Source organism: Phoca vitulina, unplaced genomic scaffold (assembly GCF_004348235.1).
Source record: "Phoca vitulina isolate PV1807 unplaced genomic scaffold, GSC_HSeal_1.0 scaffold1, whole genome shotgun sequence".
In the NCBI taxonomy this organism is placed as follows: Eukaryota; Metazoa; Chordata; class Mammalia; order Carnivora; family Phocidae; genus Phoca; species Phoca vitulina.
Window position 1 is genome coordinate 65,092,701 of NW_022589704.1, and position 17,906 is coordinate 65,110,606.

The 17,906-nt window shown below is 35.3% G+C and overlaps 1 protein-coding gene across 1 annotated transcript in view; it reads left to right on the forward strand.

Moving 5' to 3' along the window:
• GALNT3 (polypeptide N-acetylgalactosaminyltransferase 3) overlaps positions 1-17,188 on the forward strand; it is a 42,917-nt gene extending 25,729 nt beyond the window's left edge. Inside the window, exons 5-12 of the mRNA XM_032409084.1 lie at positions 3,237-3,386; positions 5,431-5,665; positions 6,152-6,269; positions 7,742-7,942; positions 10,354-10,485; positions 10,674-10,775; positions 15,274-15,426; positions 16,299-17,188. Coding sequence (XP_032264975.1) covers positions 3,237-3,386; positions 5,431-5,665; positions 6,152-6,269; positions 7,742-7,942; positions 10,354-10,485; positions 10,674-10,775; positions 15,274-15,426; positions 16,299-16,421 — 1,214 coding nt within the window. The 3' untranslated portion in view covers positions 16,422-17,188. The remainder of the gene's footprint in view (positions 1-3,236; positions 3,387-5,430; positions 5,666-6,151; positions 6,270-7,741; positions 7,943-10,353; positions 10,486-10,673; positions 10,776-15,273; positions 15,427-16,298) is intronic.
• The last annotated feature ends 718 nt before the right edge of the window (positions 17,189-17,906 follow it).

The following is a 17,906-nucleotide window of genomic DNA, read 5'->3' on the forward strand; positions in this document are numbered from 1 at the left end:
GAGATTTTTGACCTGGATGTGAAATCAATTCACCAAATGGGCAAGTTTTATAATTCAAGTCTCCTCCTCATGGGTAACACTACATACAGATCTCTGACTTGAATTTCCAGTCCTCCTACCCAGGTTATATCACCACTTAATTGTAATCAACTAATTTATTTACTGCTTAAAATGTTCAGAATTTTTTCTGATTCTTTCCACTTGGTCTGCAGTCCATAGAGTTTTAAGTGACATTTAATTAAGTTCTGCATGTCTCTCATAGGTTTTGTCGTTAAAAAAAAATTCCTGCTCTGGTTTTGTGAGCTTTCTTCTCAGATGATTTTTATTTTGTTTGATTTTTCAAGCAGTGAGAAATCGGGGCCACAGTAAGGCTACTTGTAGTAAGCCTTCAGTTGAAAGTAACTTCTATTATTTAATTGTACAAATAAAATTAATAGATTTAAAGGAAATCAGAAAGAAAAGTGGGGGCCCTGGGTGGCTCAGTTGGTTAAGCATCTGCCTTTGGGTCAGGTCATGATCCCAGGGTCCCGGGATTGAGTCCCACACACCGCTCCCTGTTCAGCGGAGAGTCTGCTTCTCCCACTGCCTCTCCCCCTGCTTAAGCTCTCTCTCTCTCTCTCATGCTCTCATGCGTGCACACGCGTGCTCTCTCTCTCAAATAAATAAAATCTCTTTTAAAAAAACGAAAGTGATATCCAATCATAATCTTCCTATTTCATTTTAATTTTTCTATTTCTTTCTTAATCACTGTCTAAATAAACATGTTTATCTAATTATATCCATGCCAGAAATCAATTTTGAAATCTGACATTTTCATATAATATTATTATTAGCCCATTTCTTTCACCTTCAGAACTTTATTTTTGATGACCATGATGGACCATTTTACTTAACCATTCACCTTTATTCACTCTACAGTGTTTAATGAATATCCTTGTGCTTGTGTTATTTTCCTCCATTTGAATTGTATCTTTGGGTAAGTTAGACTGCTTGGTCAAAGGGCCTGGATATATATATATATATATATATATATATATATATATATATATATTTCAAGATTTTATTTATTTATTTTAGAGAGAGAGGAGAGAGCATGAGATGGAGGGAGGGTCAGAGGGAGAAGCAGACTCCCTGCTGAGCAGGGAGCCCAATGTGGGACTCAATCCTGAGACTCCAGGATCATGACCTGAGCCAAAGGCAGTGGCTTAACCAACTGAGCCACTCAGGCACCAGGGCCTGGATATTTTTATAATTCTTTATAATAATTAATAGTTTTCTTGGTGAGGGATATCTTTGCATACTAATGTAATTAATTTGTCTTATTGAATAAATGGTCTATCTAATGATGAGTACCCACTATGGAAAATGTGTCCCTAGTCACTGTAAAGGAGTGTGTGAGGTAGAAATGATAATCCTTGATTTCAGTTGGTTTAGGGAAAAGCAGCAAAAATATGTGGATAATCAAGTGACAAAGATAGGTAAGTCCCAATGATAGTAAAACAAAAGATAATCAACATTGTCAGAGCATAGGTCATGTGGTAAGCCCTGTCTTAAATGCTTTATTTGTATAGTAATTTTTCATTTTATCCTCCCAGCAATCCCCTGTGAGGGTGTTATTATCCCCATCTTAGAGATAAACTGAGGTACAGGTAAAATAAAATAACTTACCTAAGGTCACACAGCTAAAAGTAATGGTGCTATAAATAGATAAACCCAGGAGATCGGATTTCACAGCTTTGTGCTCTTAACCTCACAAAAAGATGGGTATGGATGGGGACTGAATTTAAGGGGCAGATAAAAATGTATAGGAAGTTCAGAAGTTGTGGGTAAATGAAAAATTCCTTAACAAATCAAACAGTGAGACAGTTTACTGAAGGAATCTGTAGTGACTCCATTAAAAAAAAAAAAAATCAATCCCCATTAAGACCTTTGAAATGTTTTTATATAAGTTTTTATTTTACAAGTCAAATCTATGGTTAAAACAGGAATATCCATGATTTATATTTTAAGATAAATTACAATCCTGCTTGTCTTTCAGAGAATTAATTCTGAGGTACCTGAGAAGGCAGTTAAAAAGTTAGTCTGTTACTCTGTGGCAACAGTGTTTAGATTTATTTTCCACAGAAGTTGTTCCTGGACTCTCACCTTCTTTATGAATGTTTAAGCTTTGAATAAGCAACTCATTTATCTGTACCACTGGAGAATAGAAAACAAACAAACAAACAAACATAATCACAGATGAAGTCATCTGTACTTGCTTCTGAAATCTGGCAGAAGCAAACATCTACCCTAGGACATTTATTGATGTTCTCAGCATTCCCAGATCTTTTTGAGGCTGTACTATGAGCCTAAGAAGGCTACCTGAGGAACTATATTATATACTCAACAAAAAATCATGAATTTAATGGTGAAAAAGCAGACTTAAGAAGTTGTTTCACGATATGAGCAACACCTGACTGATGTGATTAATGTGTTTTCTTTTATCTACTGTTTTAACTCTTGCTTATCATGTCTCTCATCCAAATTGGAATGAATATCTTAAATTATATACCCATTAATAAGATTTAGCCTGTTTTTAGCTTCATTCCTCACCTACATGCTCCCTTCTTCTGTCATATTTTTACTGGAAAAAAAAATTGTGTGTCAGGGGACTCCAGAGCTTTCAAAAATTTTATGCTGACTCTGTAAAAATATTCCCAAACTGCGATAGCCTTGGACTTTGCTATTTGCCATTTTCCTCAATGTTTTGGTTTTAAATTATCACTGCCTAAGTATCAGAATCCTTTTGATACTTGTCATTGTTCTTTAAATTTCCAGATTTAAATCCCAATTTTAAAAAAGTGTCAAATACGTTTTTGGCCAAATTCAGTTTCCCTCACTCCCTTAGCTAATGTTCTTAGACCCCTAAATGAGTCTTCTTAACTCCTGAGGTCTACTCCATTTGAAGTCTCTGCTTTCTCCCAAATATATTTATTGATATTTCATGTACAGGAGAAGTCTGTGTTAAAACGTTTTGTGTTATAGTAGTTCAGAAGTTAAGATTTGCATATATAGCTATATTTTTTTTCATTAAAGAGCTAAATATACAATTTTTATCTTAATGGAAGAGTGTGTGCAACTGTTAAGACAACAAATGTGGAGATATCATTGCTCTGTGGTTTTTTTAATTAGCCTTCATGTGTTATATATGAATATAAACTTAGGAAGAATTAATCCTGATATTTTTTTTCTTACAGAGTACTTACATGATAAACTAGAAGAATATATAAAACAATTTTCTATAGTAAAAATAGTCAGACAAAGAGAGAGAAAAGGTCTGATCACTGCAAGGTTGCTAGGAGCAACAGTTGCAACAGCTGAAACACTCACATTTTTAGATGCTCACTGTAAGTATATATGTATAGACATAGTTGTAACATTTTCCCTCTGCTTCCCTCCAATTTAAAAATTGAAGACGACTTTTCTTTAAATGACTAATTGTATTTTCTTTAACATCATTTTCAACTGGTGATTATAGCAATGATGGCCGAAGCAGATTACAGCTCTGGGTAGGAACCTCCTTTGACTTAATGGAGTTCTTACCTCCTCTGTGTTTTAGGCTCCTCAACTCCAGTATCCTTCAGTGACCAACTTCCCCAGCAAGTTATCCTTGCCTGGGCTTTTTTTTTCAGATGCTCATTCTGTCAAAAAAAAAAAAAAAAAGTTTTTCCTTATTACTGTTGATTCTTAACAGTTTAAAATGAATGAAAGTTTTGTCCTGGTCCTGATACTTTCAATTTCTGTATTTTAGTTCTTTTTTCAAAGATTTGCAGACTCCTCTTGTGCTGTGTTCCAAACTCTTCTGGCATTTTAGAATGAATATTATCCATTTTTGTTTTATTGCTACTGTTTTTTTCCCTTTTATTTTTTTATTTTTTATTTTTTTTAAAGATTTTATTTATTTATTTATTAGAGAGCGAGCGAGAGAGAAACAGCATGAGAGAGGAGAGGGTGGGAGGGAGAAGCAGGCTCCCCGCTGAGCCGGGAGCCTGATGTGGGGCTCGATCCCAGGACCCTGGGATCATGACCTGAGCCAAAGGCAGTCGCTTAACCAACTGAGCCACCCAGGCGCCCCCCTTTTATTTTTAATGGTTTTGTTCTCCAGTGTCAATGATTTTAAAGAAAGTATATAGTATTTTTAGAGTCCATGTTTAAAGTACATGTTAGGGAGGGGCGCCTGGGTGGCTCAGTCATTAAATGTCTGCCTTCCTTAGGCTCTGGTCTTGATCCCAGGGTCCTGGGATCTAGCCCCGCATTGGGCTCCCTGCTGGGCGGGAAGCCTGCTTCTCCCTCCCCCACTCCCCCTGCTTGTTTTCCCTCTCTCCCTGTCTCTCTCTCTCTCATTCAAAAAATAAATAAAATCTTAGAAAAATGAAAAAATAAAAAAAATAAAAAAATAAAGTGCATTTTAGGGATTACTAAAATGTCACTTAGTCCCTCAGCTATAAATTTAGTGGGTTATACTCTTTGTATGAGCATTTAGTTTTGAATTGAATTGACTAGCCCTTAGATTATGTTTGACCTGGCAAATGGTTTGGGTTATATGCTAATTGTTACAGAGGGCTTTTGGATTTGCTTGAGTCTCTTTAGAGCTATCATATCCAGTACTTTCTTAATACCTGGCTCTTAAATGAAGAGAGAGGTGTTTAAAAAAGGAAATGGTTCATTCTCCAATATTTCCTCTCCTGGTCCAAAATTACAATTATGTCAGACTGGGCATTCTTCCTCTCAGGCAAATGTATTTGATGGATCTCCATGATACCAAGTGGTCCTCCTAATAACTGCCAAATTCTGCCTGATGGGGAAACCTTGGTAGGACTGAATCTCCCGAATTCTGTGTGTTAAGTGAGCCTGGCCAGGCCAAGACTTTTTTATGGCATTCCTTTGCCCCCACTTTCCATTAGGGCTGGGGCAGGTTTGAATGGTCCTTCTCCAACTGCTGAAATCAAAATATTCTGACTCCTTGACTTATTTTTTCCTAAGACTCAGTCAGAGAAATGATGATTTTGATTACTACACCTTACTCAGGGAGAGTTTAATAAATCAGAACACTTCTGGGTTTAGGTGGCATGGATCAGCAAGAAGTTACCTTTGATTCATAGCTCGTTTCAGAGGGAAACACAGCATCTGAAACTTAAATACTCCAGTGTCATTTTACTTCCTCACTAAGGTAAAAAAAAAAAAAAATCATCTCCTGTATACAAACTTTCCTAACTATGCTGAATCTTGCTTTACCCTCATCGTATCACAAGAAACCTTTAAGAAATCTCCTCGATGTTAAATGTTCAAAACACAATTGACTATTATTCATTTCTCTAAACTGTCTTCAAAAAACAAAGGAGAAAACCCTCAGTGTTTTCAATGGATTGATTGGGATTATGTTCCTTCCAGGTGAGTGTTTCTATGGCTGGTTAGAACCTTTGTTGGCTAGAATAGCCGAGAACTACACAGCAGTTGTGAGTCCGGATATCGCATCCATAGATCTAAACACGTTTGAATTCAACAAACCTTCTCCTTATGGAAGTAATCACAAACGTGGAAACTTTGACTGGAGTCTTTCATTTGGCTGGGAATCGCTTCCTGATCACGAGAGGCAAAGAAGGAAAGATGAAACCTACCCAATTAAGTAAGATGATTGCTCTCAAAGTCTTATATGCAGTTCAGTTATTTAAACATGTAATCACTCTTTCCTTTTTACAGTTTTTGCCTGCAAGGTAATTCACACTAACAAGATAAAGAACATACACATTCTATGTAGGGAATGAAAAGCCATTTATATATATATTTACGCATGATATTACTGAGCAGGAAGTAGAAGTAAGTGAGGTCTTTAGTCTTCCTCATAAATCATTATTTCAGAATCTTTAGGCTTGGTTAGAAGACACTTCATAATTCTGTTCTGCTGGGAAAAGGATATTTAAACTACTACCCTTCACCCCCACAAAACTTGACTCTGAAGATAGCATTTTTAGTTTTTATTAACCTATGTAAAACTTTTGAAATTGTGATCTCTCTTTAATTTGTTTGGGAATTTGATTCAGTTGCTCTTTAAATAAGTTCTTCTTTCTTATTTAATTTTTATAACGAAGTTTGACAATGGATTATTTTTCAGAACACCCACTTTTGCAGGAGGCCTTTTTTCCATATCAAAAGAATATTTTGAATATATTGGAACTTACGATGAAGAAATGGAAATCTGGGGAGGTGAAAATATAGAAATGTCTTTCAGAGTAAGTTTATAAATACAGTACATATTAAACAGTAAAATACACATTTTGTTCTAATTGGCTGATACAGATTATCATAGATGTGTGCTGTCTTTACTTTTTGTGCTTTCTAAAATTTAATTGCTAGAAATTTTAGAATAAGGGTATTTCTTTTAAAATGTAACTCATTGCTGCCAATGTAACAAGAGGAATCAGTTAAACGCCTGTGTTCAGCCAATAGCACCAATTAATGCACTTGTAGCTACTGAATTCCAGCCAAGATAAATATAATTCAATCTAGTGCTTCAGGAAATGAGTTGATTATCAAGGGAGTCAGGATGGAAAAACATTTGTGTATAATTTTAAAAAGACATTAACTCTTTGCATTGAATGAGCTTTTTTTTTTCCTCTGCATATTAAAAGTTAATATGAGAAACAAAACAAAAACTTTGGATGGTCTCCACGTACACTTATTTGATTTCATGAGTTCATTTTCTGCAATGACTCTGTCATTCATTTTTCATCTTTTAGACTGGAATTTAGTGGGAAAAGAACTGAACTAGGAGTTAGAAGATTTAAGTTTTAGTTCTGGCTCCGTCACATAATGGCAATGATGATCTTAGCCAAATTTGAACTGCTCAAGGGAGGGCCTTTTTTAATTCATTTAAGTATTCCCAACCCCTAACACATGTTAGATTTCAGGCACAATTTGTTGAATTAAATATACCACTGAGTTTTCTCATTTGTTTAAAAAAAAGAATATGACCTCTTGCCCTAATACTAGCACAGACTATTTAAACATGTCTTCATTTTAGATTTTTTGCTTAGTGACTACAGCAGAACTGATTGCTGTATTAAAGATTTTTAAGTGAGTAGGTATTGATTTAATAATTTCCCAAATAAGTTTTTTGACCCTCTATCTCTAAATAGGTATGAGTTTTTTATAATGACCAACTACTTCACAAGACTGTACTTGGGTATTATCTGGAATTGTTTTCTTAATTACAAAATTGAATATGCAAGGAGTAAATAGAGTCTGGGTCCACTTACTCCAAGACTGCTAGTTCCTGCCATAGAAGAGAGAATCTTTGGTTCAAGTGAAGTGACCATGTAGCTTGTGTAAGAAGGTAGAAGTCAAATACAAAAGAGCCTTTGGTCTTTGGTATATATATTAGAGAGCTTGCATAATTGTTTGCAAAAAAAAAAAAAAAAAAAGAAACGTGGGGCTTTGTTTTTATGAAAGATCTGAAATCACTATTTTATTAAATTACTTTCTGAAAATATGCCTTTTTGTCTTTAGTTTTTGTACCATTTCATAAAACTGTTTTTTATTATTTAAGAATTTAAGTTGAACTGGAGGGGACAGAGACTATTTGTGGTTATAATAAATTTCTTTTCTATATTTTGTTTTTATTAGTATCTTAAAGATGAACTTAAAAGCAGCACTTTGGTTTTGTAAATATACTGTAAATTAAACAAATATCATTAATTATCAGGTATGGCAATGTGGTGGGCAGTTGGAGATTATGCCTTGCTCTGTTGTTGGACATGTTTTTCGCAGCAAAAGCCCTCATACCTTTCCAAAAGGCACTCAGGTGATTGCTCGCAACCAAGTTCGCCTTGCAGAAGTCTGGATGGATGAATACAAGGAAATATTTTATAGGAGAAACACAGATGCAGCAAAAATTGTTAAACAAGTAAGTTAGAGCTAAATAATTAAATTACAATTAAAATCCACACCAAGTTCACATATTCTTTTATTTGAGTCAGTTCAAGTACAAAACATTATAAAAAATTATGTTTGAATTTGTTTTTTTAAACTCAAAATATATCTTATTGATGCCAGTTTTTTTCTCTTTTTAAGGAAAAGTCAAGTAAGCTGCTTTTTAAAAAAATTAGGCATTCCACTTGATGTTACTCTTTAAATATGGAAGATATTTTGTTTTTGTAACTGCCTTGGTTCAGGATTTTCCTCAAAGAAAAGTAAGATTAAGTGGAACCACTTTTAACTGGTTTTAGGTGATGCAATTAACACCTAAAGAAAGGTGCTAAGTGGCTTTTTGAACTGGGGATGGACACAGTGTCAGAATGTGGCAGGATAATAAACCAGGAATATCAAGGCTTTTTAAAAAATATTTTTTAAAGATTTTATTTATTTATTTGAGAGAGAGGGAGCACAAGCAGAGGGGAGAGGGGAGAGGCAGAAGGAGAAGCAGACTCCCCGCTGAGCAGGGAGCCTGATGTGGGGCTTGATCCCCAGACCCCCAAGATCATGGCAGACGCTTAACCAACTGAGCCACCCAGGTGCCCCAAGCCTTTTTTTTTATTTCAAGTTCTGGTTGCACTGCTTGCTGGAGGGGTTACCTTGGCAAAGCCCCTTTGAGACTGTAGAATGGGATGACACTTCATAGGGTGGTTGAGAGGTTGGCCCAACATGGGGTGTGTGCTCAGCCAACCTTCTTCTTTCTGCTTCTCCGTCTTGAGAGGTGAAATACTTGCCTATCTCCCAGAGTAGTCATGAAATAAAGAAGTAAGTGTTCGCAAATGTATGGCACTGTTGTTACTGACCTGTCATGGATAAAAGCTTTGCAGAATTGTGATGCTTAATACATTGGTACTGAGGTCCAACGGGTTCGATATTGGTTGTGGTAAATGAACTAGACGTTTTAGGAGTGTGCCTCAGTGAATGGCACCCAACCCTTTTTAAGAAACAGTGCTGATTTGCAGGGGGTATATATTGAGATTAAAGGGCATTAGCATTTTGACTGTTACAACAAAAGGTCTGGTTACCTCTTTCCAGCTTTTCTTTGGTCTCCAGTATCTCCCTGTAACATGTTAGTAAGATGCAAAGTCAGAGCACTACTGGATTAGATTGTTATCTGTTTATGTAAGGCCGGCAGGACAAATTGGGCAGACTGTGTACTGCACACGGGTACTTGGCTAAGCAGGCAGGTGGACGCTAACTGCAGCTTACACTCCCTTGTCACCCACAAAGGGGCAAGCGAGCCAGTAAACCCTTGTTTTTACCACAGGGCAAACAGATCTTGTGATAAAATGCCTAAGTTAGCCAGAAGTCCTTTAGAGTTTTACCCTTTTTGCTAAAACCCCTGGATTCAAGACATTGATGTTGGCAGAGAAAATATTTACCTTAAGTTGAAATGGTAAGCTTGAGTGTTTAAACTTTGTATATATTTAGGTACTAAATATAATTTTTCTTTAAAATTTTGCCTATAGACCAAATACCTTTTCAGTTTAACAGTGTTCTTTAAAATTTTTTTTTCTTAGTCTTTTTAAAATAAAGGAAAATAAAATGCAATTGATTAAAAACTTGCCTTTTTCTATGAATACTTTGTTATTGTTAAGGAGTAACACCCTTAAAACTAGAAAAAAAATTATGCCCCATTGTGTTGTCTTTTGTAGTCTTGACTGGAGAAGAGATACGAATTAGATTGTATTGGCAACTGTTTATTTTATTTATGTAATTTTTTTGAGAAAGAGAGAGAGAGTGGGGGGGGCGAGGGGCAGAGGGAGAGGGAGAATATATATAAAATACATAAGTAGCTTAAATACTCAAGCTTATCATTTCAATTAAGGTTAAATATTTTCTCTGCCAACTTCGATCAGTGCAGGGCCCAAGGTAGAGCTTGATCCTACAACCCTGAGATCATGACCTGAGCTAAAATCAAGAGTCATGCTTAACTGACTGAGCCGCCCAGGTGTCCCGGCAACTGTTTGTTTATACCTGCTTCCTCACACCTCACTTCACAGATAATTTTTGGGTGTAAAATGAGGATCAATTTTGGATTCTCCCACTACCATTTCTCTAAAGATCTTTGCCTCAGTAAGGGAGGTTTGGTAGCACAAAGAAAGAATAAAATAGGCTTACGTCAGCACCCACAGTGGTAACTTGATTCTCTTTCAAGGCAGAAACAAGCAGGGAGGCGTACTTTTTGCCTGAATAAATGGTGAATGCAGTTAAATTGCATCTTGCATTTTGGCCCAGAATTCTTTTTTTAAGACCCAAATATAAATACAAATCATAGCATTTGAACTCCTTTGTCAGTGCTGTTTTGATTAAGCATTCTTTTTACTTCTCATCTTTCTCCAGAAATCATTTGGTGATCTTTCAAAAAGATTTGAAATAAAGCACCGCCTTCAATGTAAAAATTTTACATGGTATCTGAACACTATTTATCCAGAAGCATATGTGCCAGACCTTAATCCTGTTATATCTGGATATGTGAGTATTTTCGGCTCCTTTTTACTTGGTATATGCCTCGCCACAAACATTTATGTGGTTCAGGGAAAATTGGAATACTTTCTGGTTTATGGCTTTTGAGATTTTACATTACTATTGAAATTAATTGAAAAAATATATCAACCACATAGATTAAAATTTTTTTCTATAACTTGAAAATTTTCCTTCAGATTAAAAGCATTGGTCAGCCTCTGTGTCTGGATGTTGGAGAAAATAATCAAGGAGGCAAACCGTTAATTTTGTACACATGTCATGGCCTCGGGGGAAACCAGGTGAGCCCTGAACTAAAAGTCCTCCCTTTTCACTGACACAAACACGAGTAGGTTGTTAGAAGTCCCAGATCAGCTTTGTATTCAGGTAAATGGCTGTTTAAAATGTTTTAGGTTAAGTTTGGCAATTAATATTAAAGTTGCTGAGTACTTGATTTTGACTCTCCTTCTGACTCTGAAAACAACTTGAAGTGGCTTACCCACTCAGTAGAAAGGCAGATGAGAAAATAATAGAATAAAGCCATTTGAAGTTAAAAAATGGGATCTTCTAAGTGGATCTTTGATGTTAGGGGACTACTGGCAAGGTGATTTTGCAAAATTATACATAAAGGCTATATTTACTTAACTGCATTCAATAGCAAATTATATTAAGTGTTAATACCAAAAGAGCAGTATTAGAAGTTATCTTTGTGGGTCATGATATTATTTCAATATGTTGTTAAATAAGGGCATGTTTTTGATTATCCTTCACCGATGATATATCTGCTTGTTACCACTCTTTGACTGTTTCAACAATCAAGACTCAAATGTTACATGTCACTCTTTGGCCTACTATGGGTACAGAACTTAGGAAAATATCATTTCTAGTATTTAGCTTCCTTGCCTTGCCTTTTACAAGTTAACTCCTGGAAAGATTGGACTCTCATTTGTTCATTCAACAAATTCACTGAGTGACCCCTGCATGCCAGATGGATATTCTGCTGGGTTCAAACAATTTAGATTTTGACTCCTCCAGGAAATCTACATTTCAACGCCAGTGGTTACAGTCAGCCTGAAAAGATCTGGGATAAAGCATTCAGAGTACTTCAAGAGTATGAAGGAGGGCATATGAATGAATTAGACTGGGTGCCCATACATTTTCCTTGGAGAGAGGACATTTGAAAACATTTTTTGGAAGGTGCATAGGAGTTAGTGAGGTAGCTGATGGGAATGAGAACAGGATGAGAAGAGTATGAAGAGGAAGGTACAAAGGAGAGGAGCTTGTGTGTCTTTTTTTCTGTGAATTGCAGGTATTTTGGTAGAGAGTCCAAGATGGGTGTAGAGGATTTTTGCAATATTAAATACTTGTGATGTCCTATTTTAAGAGGATGGAACTTTGGTGATGTCAGTTTTAAGAAGAAAGAGTCAGTTTATCTCCTGGTCTATCCTCTTCCATGATTCTCCCTACTCATTAGCCTCAGCTTAATTTAGTTCCAATCCCTGCTCATCCAAATGAACCAATCTACTGAGGGTAGGTGACGCAGATGCCCAGAAGCCGTAGCTAGTGAACAGGATCCATCTCTGGATGATTAAGGTGTAATTCTGAAATGGAATGAAGATACACACACAGATATATATATATATATATATATATATATATATATATATATATACACATGCATATATATATACATGTATATGTCTACATATGTGCATATGTGTGTATGTGTGTATGTGTATATATATACATACATATTTTAAAATTTCCTTCTATATATTAAAAGAAAAATAATTATATAAATAATCGCATTCTTTTGGAAATAACAATGGACTATGCTAGTTAAAATTAAGATTTTGGACAATGAGAATTATTTTGTCATTTGTAAAAATCTTATCGCTAAATATAAATACTTTCCTCAGGCTTCCTCTAGCGTTACATTTATTTTATCATAAAAGTTGAAAATATATGTTGTTTTATATGTTTTTCTCTTGTCATTGCCATAAAGATGTTTGTATAGTCTTGTCTCTAAAATAATTTGTAAATTATAAATACAATATAGCTGTCTTTTAAAAATTCCCTTGGGAATGGAGAAGTAGGTCACATATTCTTTCAATAAATATTTGTTTAGAGACTATAATGTCACTTGCAGTGTTACCGTAGTGAAAAAGGCAAAATCTCTACCTCGTGGAGCTTGTGATCTTGACGGAAAAGAAAAAAAATACGTAATTTTGGGCATAAAGAAACATGAAGCAGGATAGGTGGTAAATGTGAACCTGGGGAGTGGGAGAGGGGTTTGTTTTCGGAGGTTCAGGAGGACCTCTTTGAGAAGGCGACCTTGGAGCAAAGCCCTAAAGGGATTGGAGAGGAACTGTGTTCTAGGAGGGGCGCATCCTGGCAGAGGGAGTGCAAGGCTAGAGGCCGGTGGCGGGTCAGTGGAGGAGTCAGAAAGCTAGTGTGTGTCTGCAGCAGAGTGGTCCAGGAAGACAGGGTGGGAAACAAGGTCAGAGACGTAGATAAGGGGCCTGGTCATAGAAGGCCTTGCAGGCCTCCCCTAGGAACTTGGATTTAATTCTCAGTGTGACAGAAGCCATCTGAGGGTTTTGAGCAGGAGAATAGTATTTCCTGGTTTATATTTTAAGAAAAAAGTCTTCTGATTTCTAGCACTGTAATATAGCCATCAATTTTATTTTGTTTTATTTCCTTTAAATTTTTTTTTCAGTCAAACATTGCCTTTAAACTGCTCTGCAAATTTTAGTTCCTTGAGTGCTAAGCGTTTTTGAGATATCATCCAACTTGAGCATTTCTTTATGCTCCCTTTTACTGTTTTGAGCAGATAGTGATATTTGTATAACATGGAACTCCAGTGTAACAGTATTTGTATATGCCAAGTGAAAGTCAGTATTTTGATAATGTGACCGTACAGGACCAATATACTGGTGCAGGGCAGCTAAGTCATTATGACTTTGTAGCACTTAGTGCTTTGCTTCGTTGGCTTCCTATTCCAGGGTATTTGTCCTGGTTCTAGCTTATGTCTCTCCAGCGTTCCCAGGGAGCTAACTACATATTCTTTTTGGCTGGCTAAGTATCTTCAACTACTTCCTATTCCTTATAACTTGCCTTTTAATGATTTTTTTTTAATAACGTGGGTGAAATAAAATATTGGACAGACTTTCCTACCACCTTTGATATCCTAAGATTTATCTTTCTTGAAGAAGTATAGCCAAAATGCGGTTTTCATGATCTACACTCATTTTCATTCAGTGTCTCCATCTGAAGAACTATCAGGTTATAAAAATGATGGATGTATTTGTGGAAGGAGCTAAATTAAGCATGAGGCCAAGACCAGGGGAACTCAAGATTAATTCAGCTAATGTTTGTGGAGTGCCTACTCCAATACACATAAAGGGTTTAAAACAGTCCCTGCTTAGCACATAATAAGGGCTCAATAAATTTTAGTGCTAAGACTAATTATTTCATTATTGAAAATCCATTATGTTCACTTATTTTGCCTTTGGAATGTCAACATTATGGAATATTTGATTTGTAATGGATGTTATTACTAGATACGCTGCCTGGCTTTGGTCTGTGGTGAAGCCAGCTAGCTACATGCACAATTCCAATAGAGTGCTATAAAAGTTATTTCTGATGTACTATAGGAACCCTGAAAAGGGTGTAATTTTGTTCAGTAGGACAAGCTCAGGGAAACTAAAGAAGCAAAGTAACATTTGATTTGGCTTTTCAAGGATAAAAAAGGAATTAGCTAGGCAGAGAAGGATTCAGAAGGATATTTCAGTCAGCGCACAGTAAAGCAGTCTTAGACTTATGGATGCATATGTTCTACATTGGTAAAATTGTGTGAAAAGAGCATGGTGTAGAGTTCAGGCAGTGGTTGATGTAAGATTGAAAATGGAAGAGCTCATGGACTAGTTAAGGAGTGTGGACTTCCTCTTAGCAACAGTAGTGACTCACTCAAGTAAGGGAGGTAGGACATCGAATCAGTGTTATGAAAGACTAACTGGCAGCCGAGTGAAACTGTAGAAATTGCAGGTTAGCTGGAAGTACTACAGTAGAGATTCTGAGTGCTGGAAAAAGAGAAGTGAGGTACAGAGCAAAGTACAATGGTGACATCTGAGAGGGAAATTCAGTGGAACTAAGGGGCTAATTAATTAATTGGACAAATGGGGAGAGAGAAACATTAATCCTAGTAATAACAGCTAAGATGAATTAAAAGCTTACCATGTACCAGTTATTTTTCTGAGTGTTATACATATATTAGCCCTTTTATCCTCATAACCCTGTGGGGCAGGAAAACTATTAAATTACCCATTTTACAGGCAAGGAAACTGAGACATGGAGATTACCTCATTTAATTGTTCCTAGTGTAAGTGAAAATGCCATTAATTGAGATGAGTAAGAGAGAAGGAACACTTGTGGAGAGGGAGAGGCAGTTAATGTGTTTGCTAGAAGTTTCCAGGTCCTTTTCTGAGACGTACCTGTCCTAGCTAACCTCCATTCCACCTGGTAACTTCCCACTTCTGACACGGGAGGGAGACGTTACTTTTTCACGTTAACTACCTGTGGTGATAGGCTAGAAAAGGGTTATAGCATCTGCTGTTGTAAAAGCTCAGCTTATATTTCTAATATCTATTTTTATTATATTATTTTGTTGAGTGTATACACATGACTTCATTATTCAGTGAGTTGCTGGTTTTTTTTTAATTAGTATTATTGGACCATTATTTTGCAGCTGAGGATACAGGCTGAGGATACAGGTCAGTAACAGCATTCTTCTTTTCACAGTATTTTGAATACTCGGCTCAACATGAAATTCGGCATAACATCCAGAGGGAATTATGTCTTCATGCTGCTCAAGGTCTTGTTCAGCTGAGAGCGTGTGCCTACAAAGGTCACAGGACAGTGGCCAGTGGAGAACAGATATGGGAGATCCAGAAGGTACCTCAGTGCAATTAATTCACCCCTTTCTATAATTATTTTGATTAGCTCTAATTGCTTATCTGGGAAAGTGCATGAAACATAGCATTATTAATGTTATCCATCAGAATTTCTCTTTTTTAACTTTGTTATTGTGTATGTCTACCAATGTGATGAGAGAATGTATCTATGAATTCAATACTCTTAGAAACAAGTTGTTTAATGAAAGCATAACTTATACAGATCAACACTTTTGTAAATTATTAATAATAGTTGCTCATATTTGTCTCTTTAGAGTCTCTTACAATTCTTCTGGCAACAGTCACATTTTTTTTTTTTTTTTATAATGGCAGAGAGACAAAAAAAATCATTATCTTTTTCTCACCTAAAGTGATTCATTTCTCCTGTTTCAGTAGTTTTTTAAAATGAATTTAGAATTGAGAGAATACAAAAAAGATCCTTCCTGTTTTTAAATATATGTGTTAAGGCTTAGCTGGAACACAGCAATTCTTACCTAAAAATTGTTCTGTGCCATACTAGAACACTAAAAGACTGATTTTTATAATTTATAAAAAGAGTTTGTCACTTATGGATATACCAATGGGATGGTTCTTATTTGAAAACTTGATTCAGACCTTACTCTTTATACATCTCTTTATTTATGTAATACCTCCTATGAACTGAAAAGTAGTGGTATAAATGGTATTGTTCACACCAGAAACCAACGAGATTTTATCAAGACAAGGTTGATCTGAGAAAGATTAAAAGTTAACTGTGTACCTTTGGTATGTGAGTCTCCTTTAGCTTCGATGAGACCATAATGTAGTTTTCATATTTATCAGTTAACCATGAGTCTTGAAATTTAATGTCTGTTGTGTTTCCTTTTATTCTAGGATCAACTTCTATATAATCCATTCTTAAAAATGTGCCTTTCAGCAAATGGAGAGCATCCGAGCTTGGTGTCATGCAATCCATCAGATCCACTCCAAAAATGGATTTTTAGCCAAAATGATTAAGTGTTCCTTAAAATTAAGGAGTTGAAAAAGGAGATATTCTTTCTCATAAAACTGTGACTAGGCATACACTGTAGTTTTTGAAAATTATGCAAAAGCAGCTAATTGTAACTTATTCCAAGTGCATTTTTCTTATTTATATCTTAAAATGTCTATGTAGCACTGCTACAGAAATCTTTTAAGTTTCCGTTTCAAAGCACAATAACTAATAATACCAAAGACTATTTTGAAATGTCCAGATGTAGGGGAAGAGATGTTTACAGTATGATGAAAATAATTTTCTAAGTAAAGTGATATATGTGTGTTTTGTACACTTAAAGATATGCATAGCTCCATTCACACACTCACAATTTAAAATATTTCTTCTAGTTTTTTGGGGGGAGGGAGAAAGATTTGATACCATATTTTTTTAACTACATAGAAATGGATCAGTGAAGGTCAAGCATTGGCCTTTGTGTGTAAACCAGGAAATTTTTATAGATCTAGAATTTATTATATAAAAATGCAAGTAAACTTTTTTGCCTTTTGTTTACTTATCTGTCATAGGTTTCCTTAAACATGAAATTAAATGATTAAGGAGAATATTTTTAACACTTCAGTATCTTGGCAAATTTTAAAATATTTTTTAGTCTGAAGCCCACTTGACTTAAAGCACTTAAATCTTGCTTAAAAGATATTTCTTAAATAACTATACTGTGTGTTTTCCCAAAGCAATATTTAAAAAAAAAAAACTGTAAAGTACTATCTGTTGAAAAGGTGTCTTTTTCCTTTCTGCTAGTCCTTTTTTCTTACCAAATTCACTAATCTTGAATGTTTGTGAAATTGAATTTCAAATGCAGAATACTTGACTCATTTAAAAGCTAAATTTTATTTGTTACTGATTCAATTTAGATTGTCTTTGTAAAGAATTTTTTTCATCAAAAAAATCCTTCTATGTGGAAAACACAATAAAATGAATCCTTATCACTGTTGTAATTATTTGATTTAAATTTCTTTCTTCTTTTGGATAAAATATATAATTCATATTAGATGGGGGGGCATGAATTTTGTATACTTAATTTAAGTACCTATTGTAGAGCCATCAGATATTTCTTAAGGAAAACTCCAGTATTTTGTGGTAATGGCATAAAAAATGGGGAGTGGAGGATTCTACGTTAGATATTTTGAAAATTTTGTACTAATTTCTGATATTCCTTGAGCATCTAATAGAGTAATTTTTTAAAAATGTGATGCCTACATAGATTTAACACTTTTCTTTTTGGTCCATTTTATATAGAGATCTCTTGTATTCTTATTTAAGAAGTAAAGTAAATGATTGGCTTCATATTTTAAATGTTGCTGAGCCTCAGTTGTACAAAAGAAAATATTTTAAAATTATTGGTTCCTTCACTTCATTGTTTGTAACTTTGAACTTGCATTAAAAGACCTGCATTCTTGGGGACTTGGGACGCCTGGTTGGCTTAGTTGATTAGGCAACTGACTCTTGGT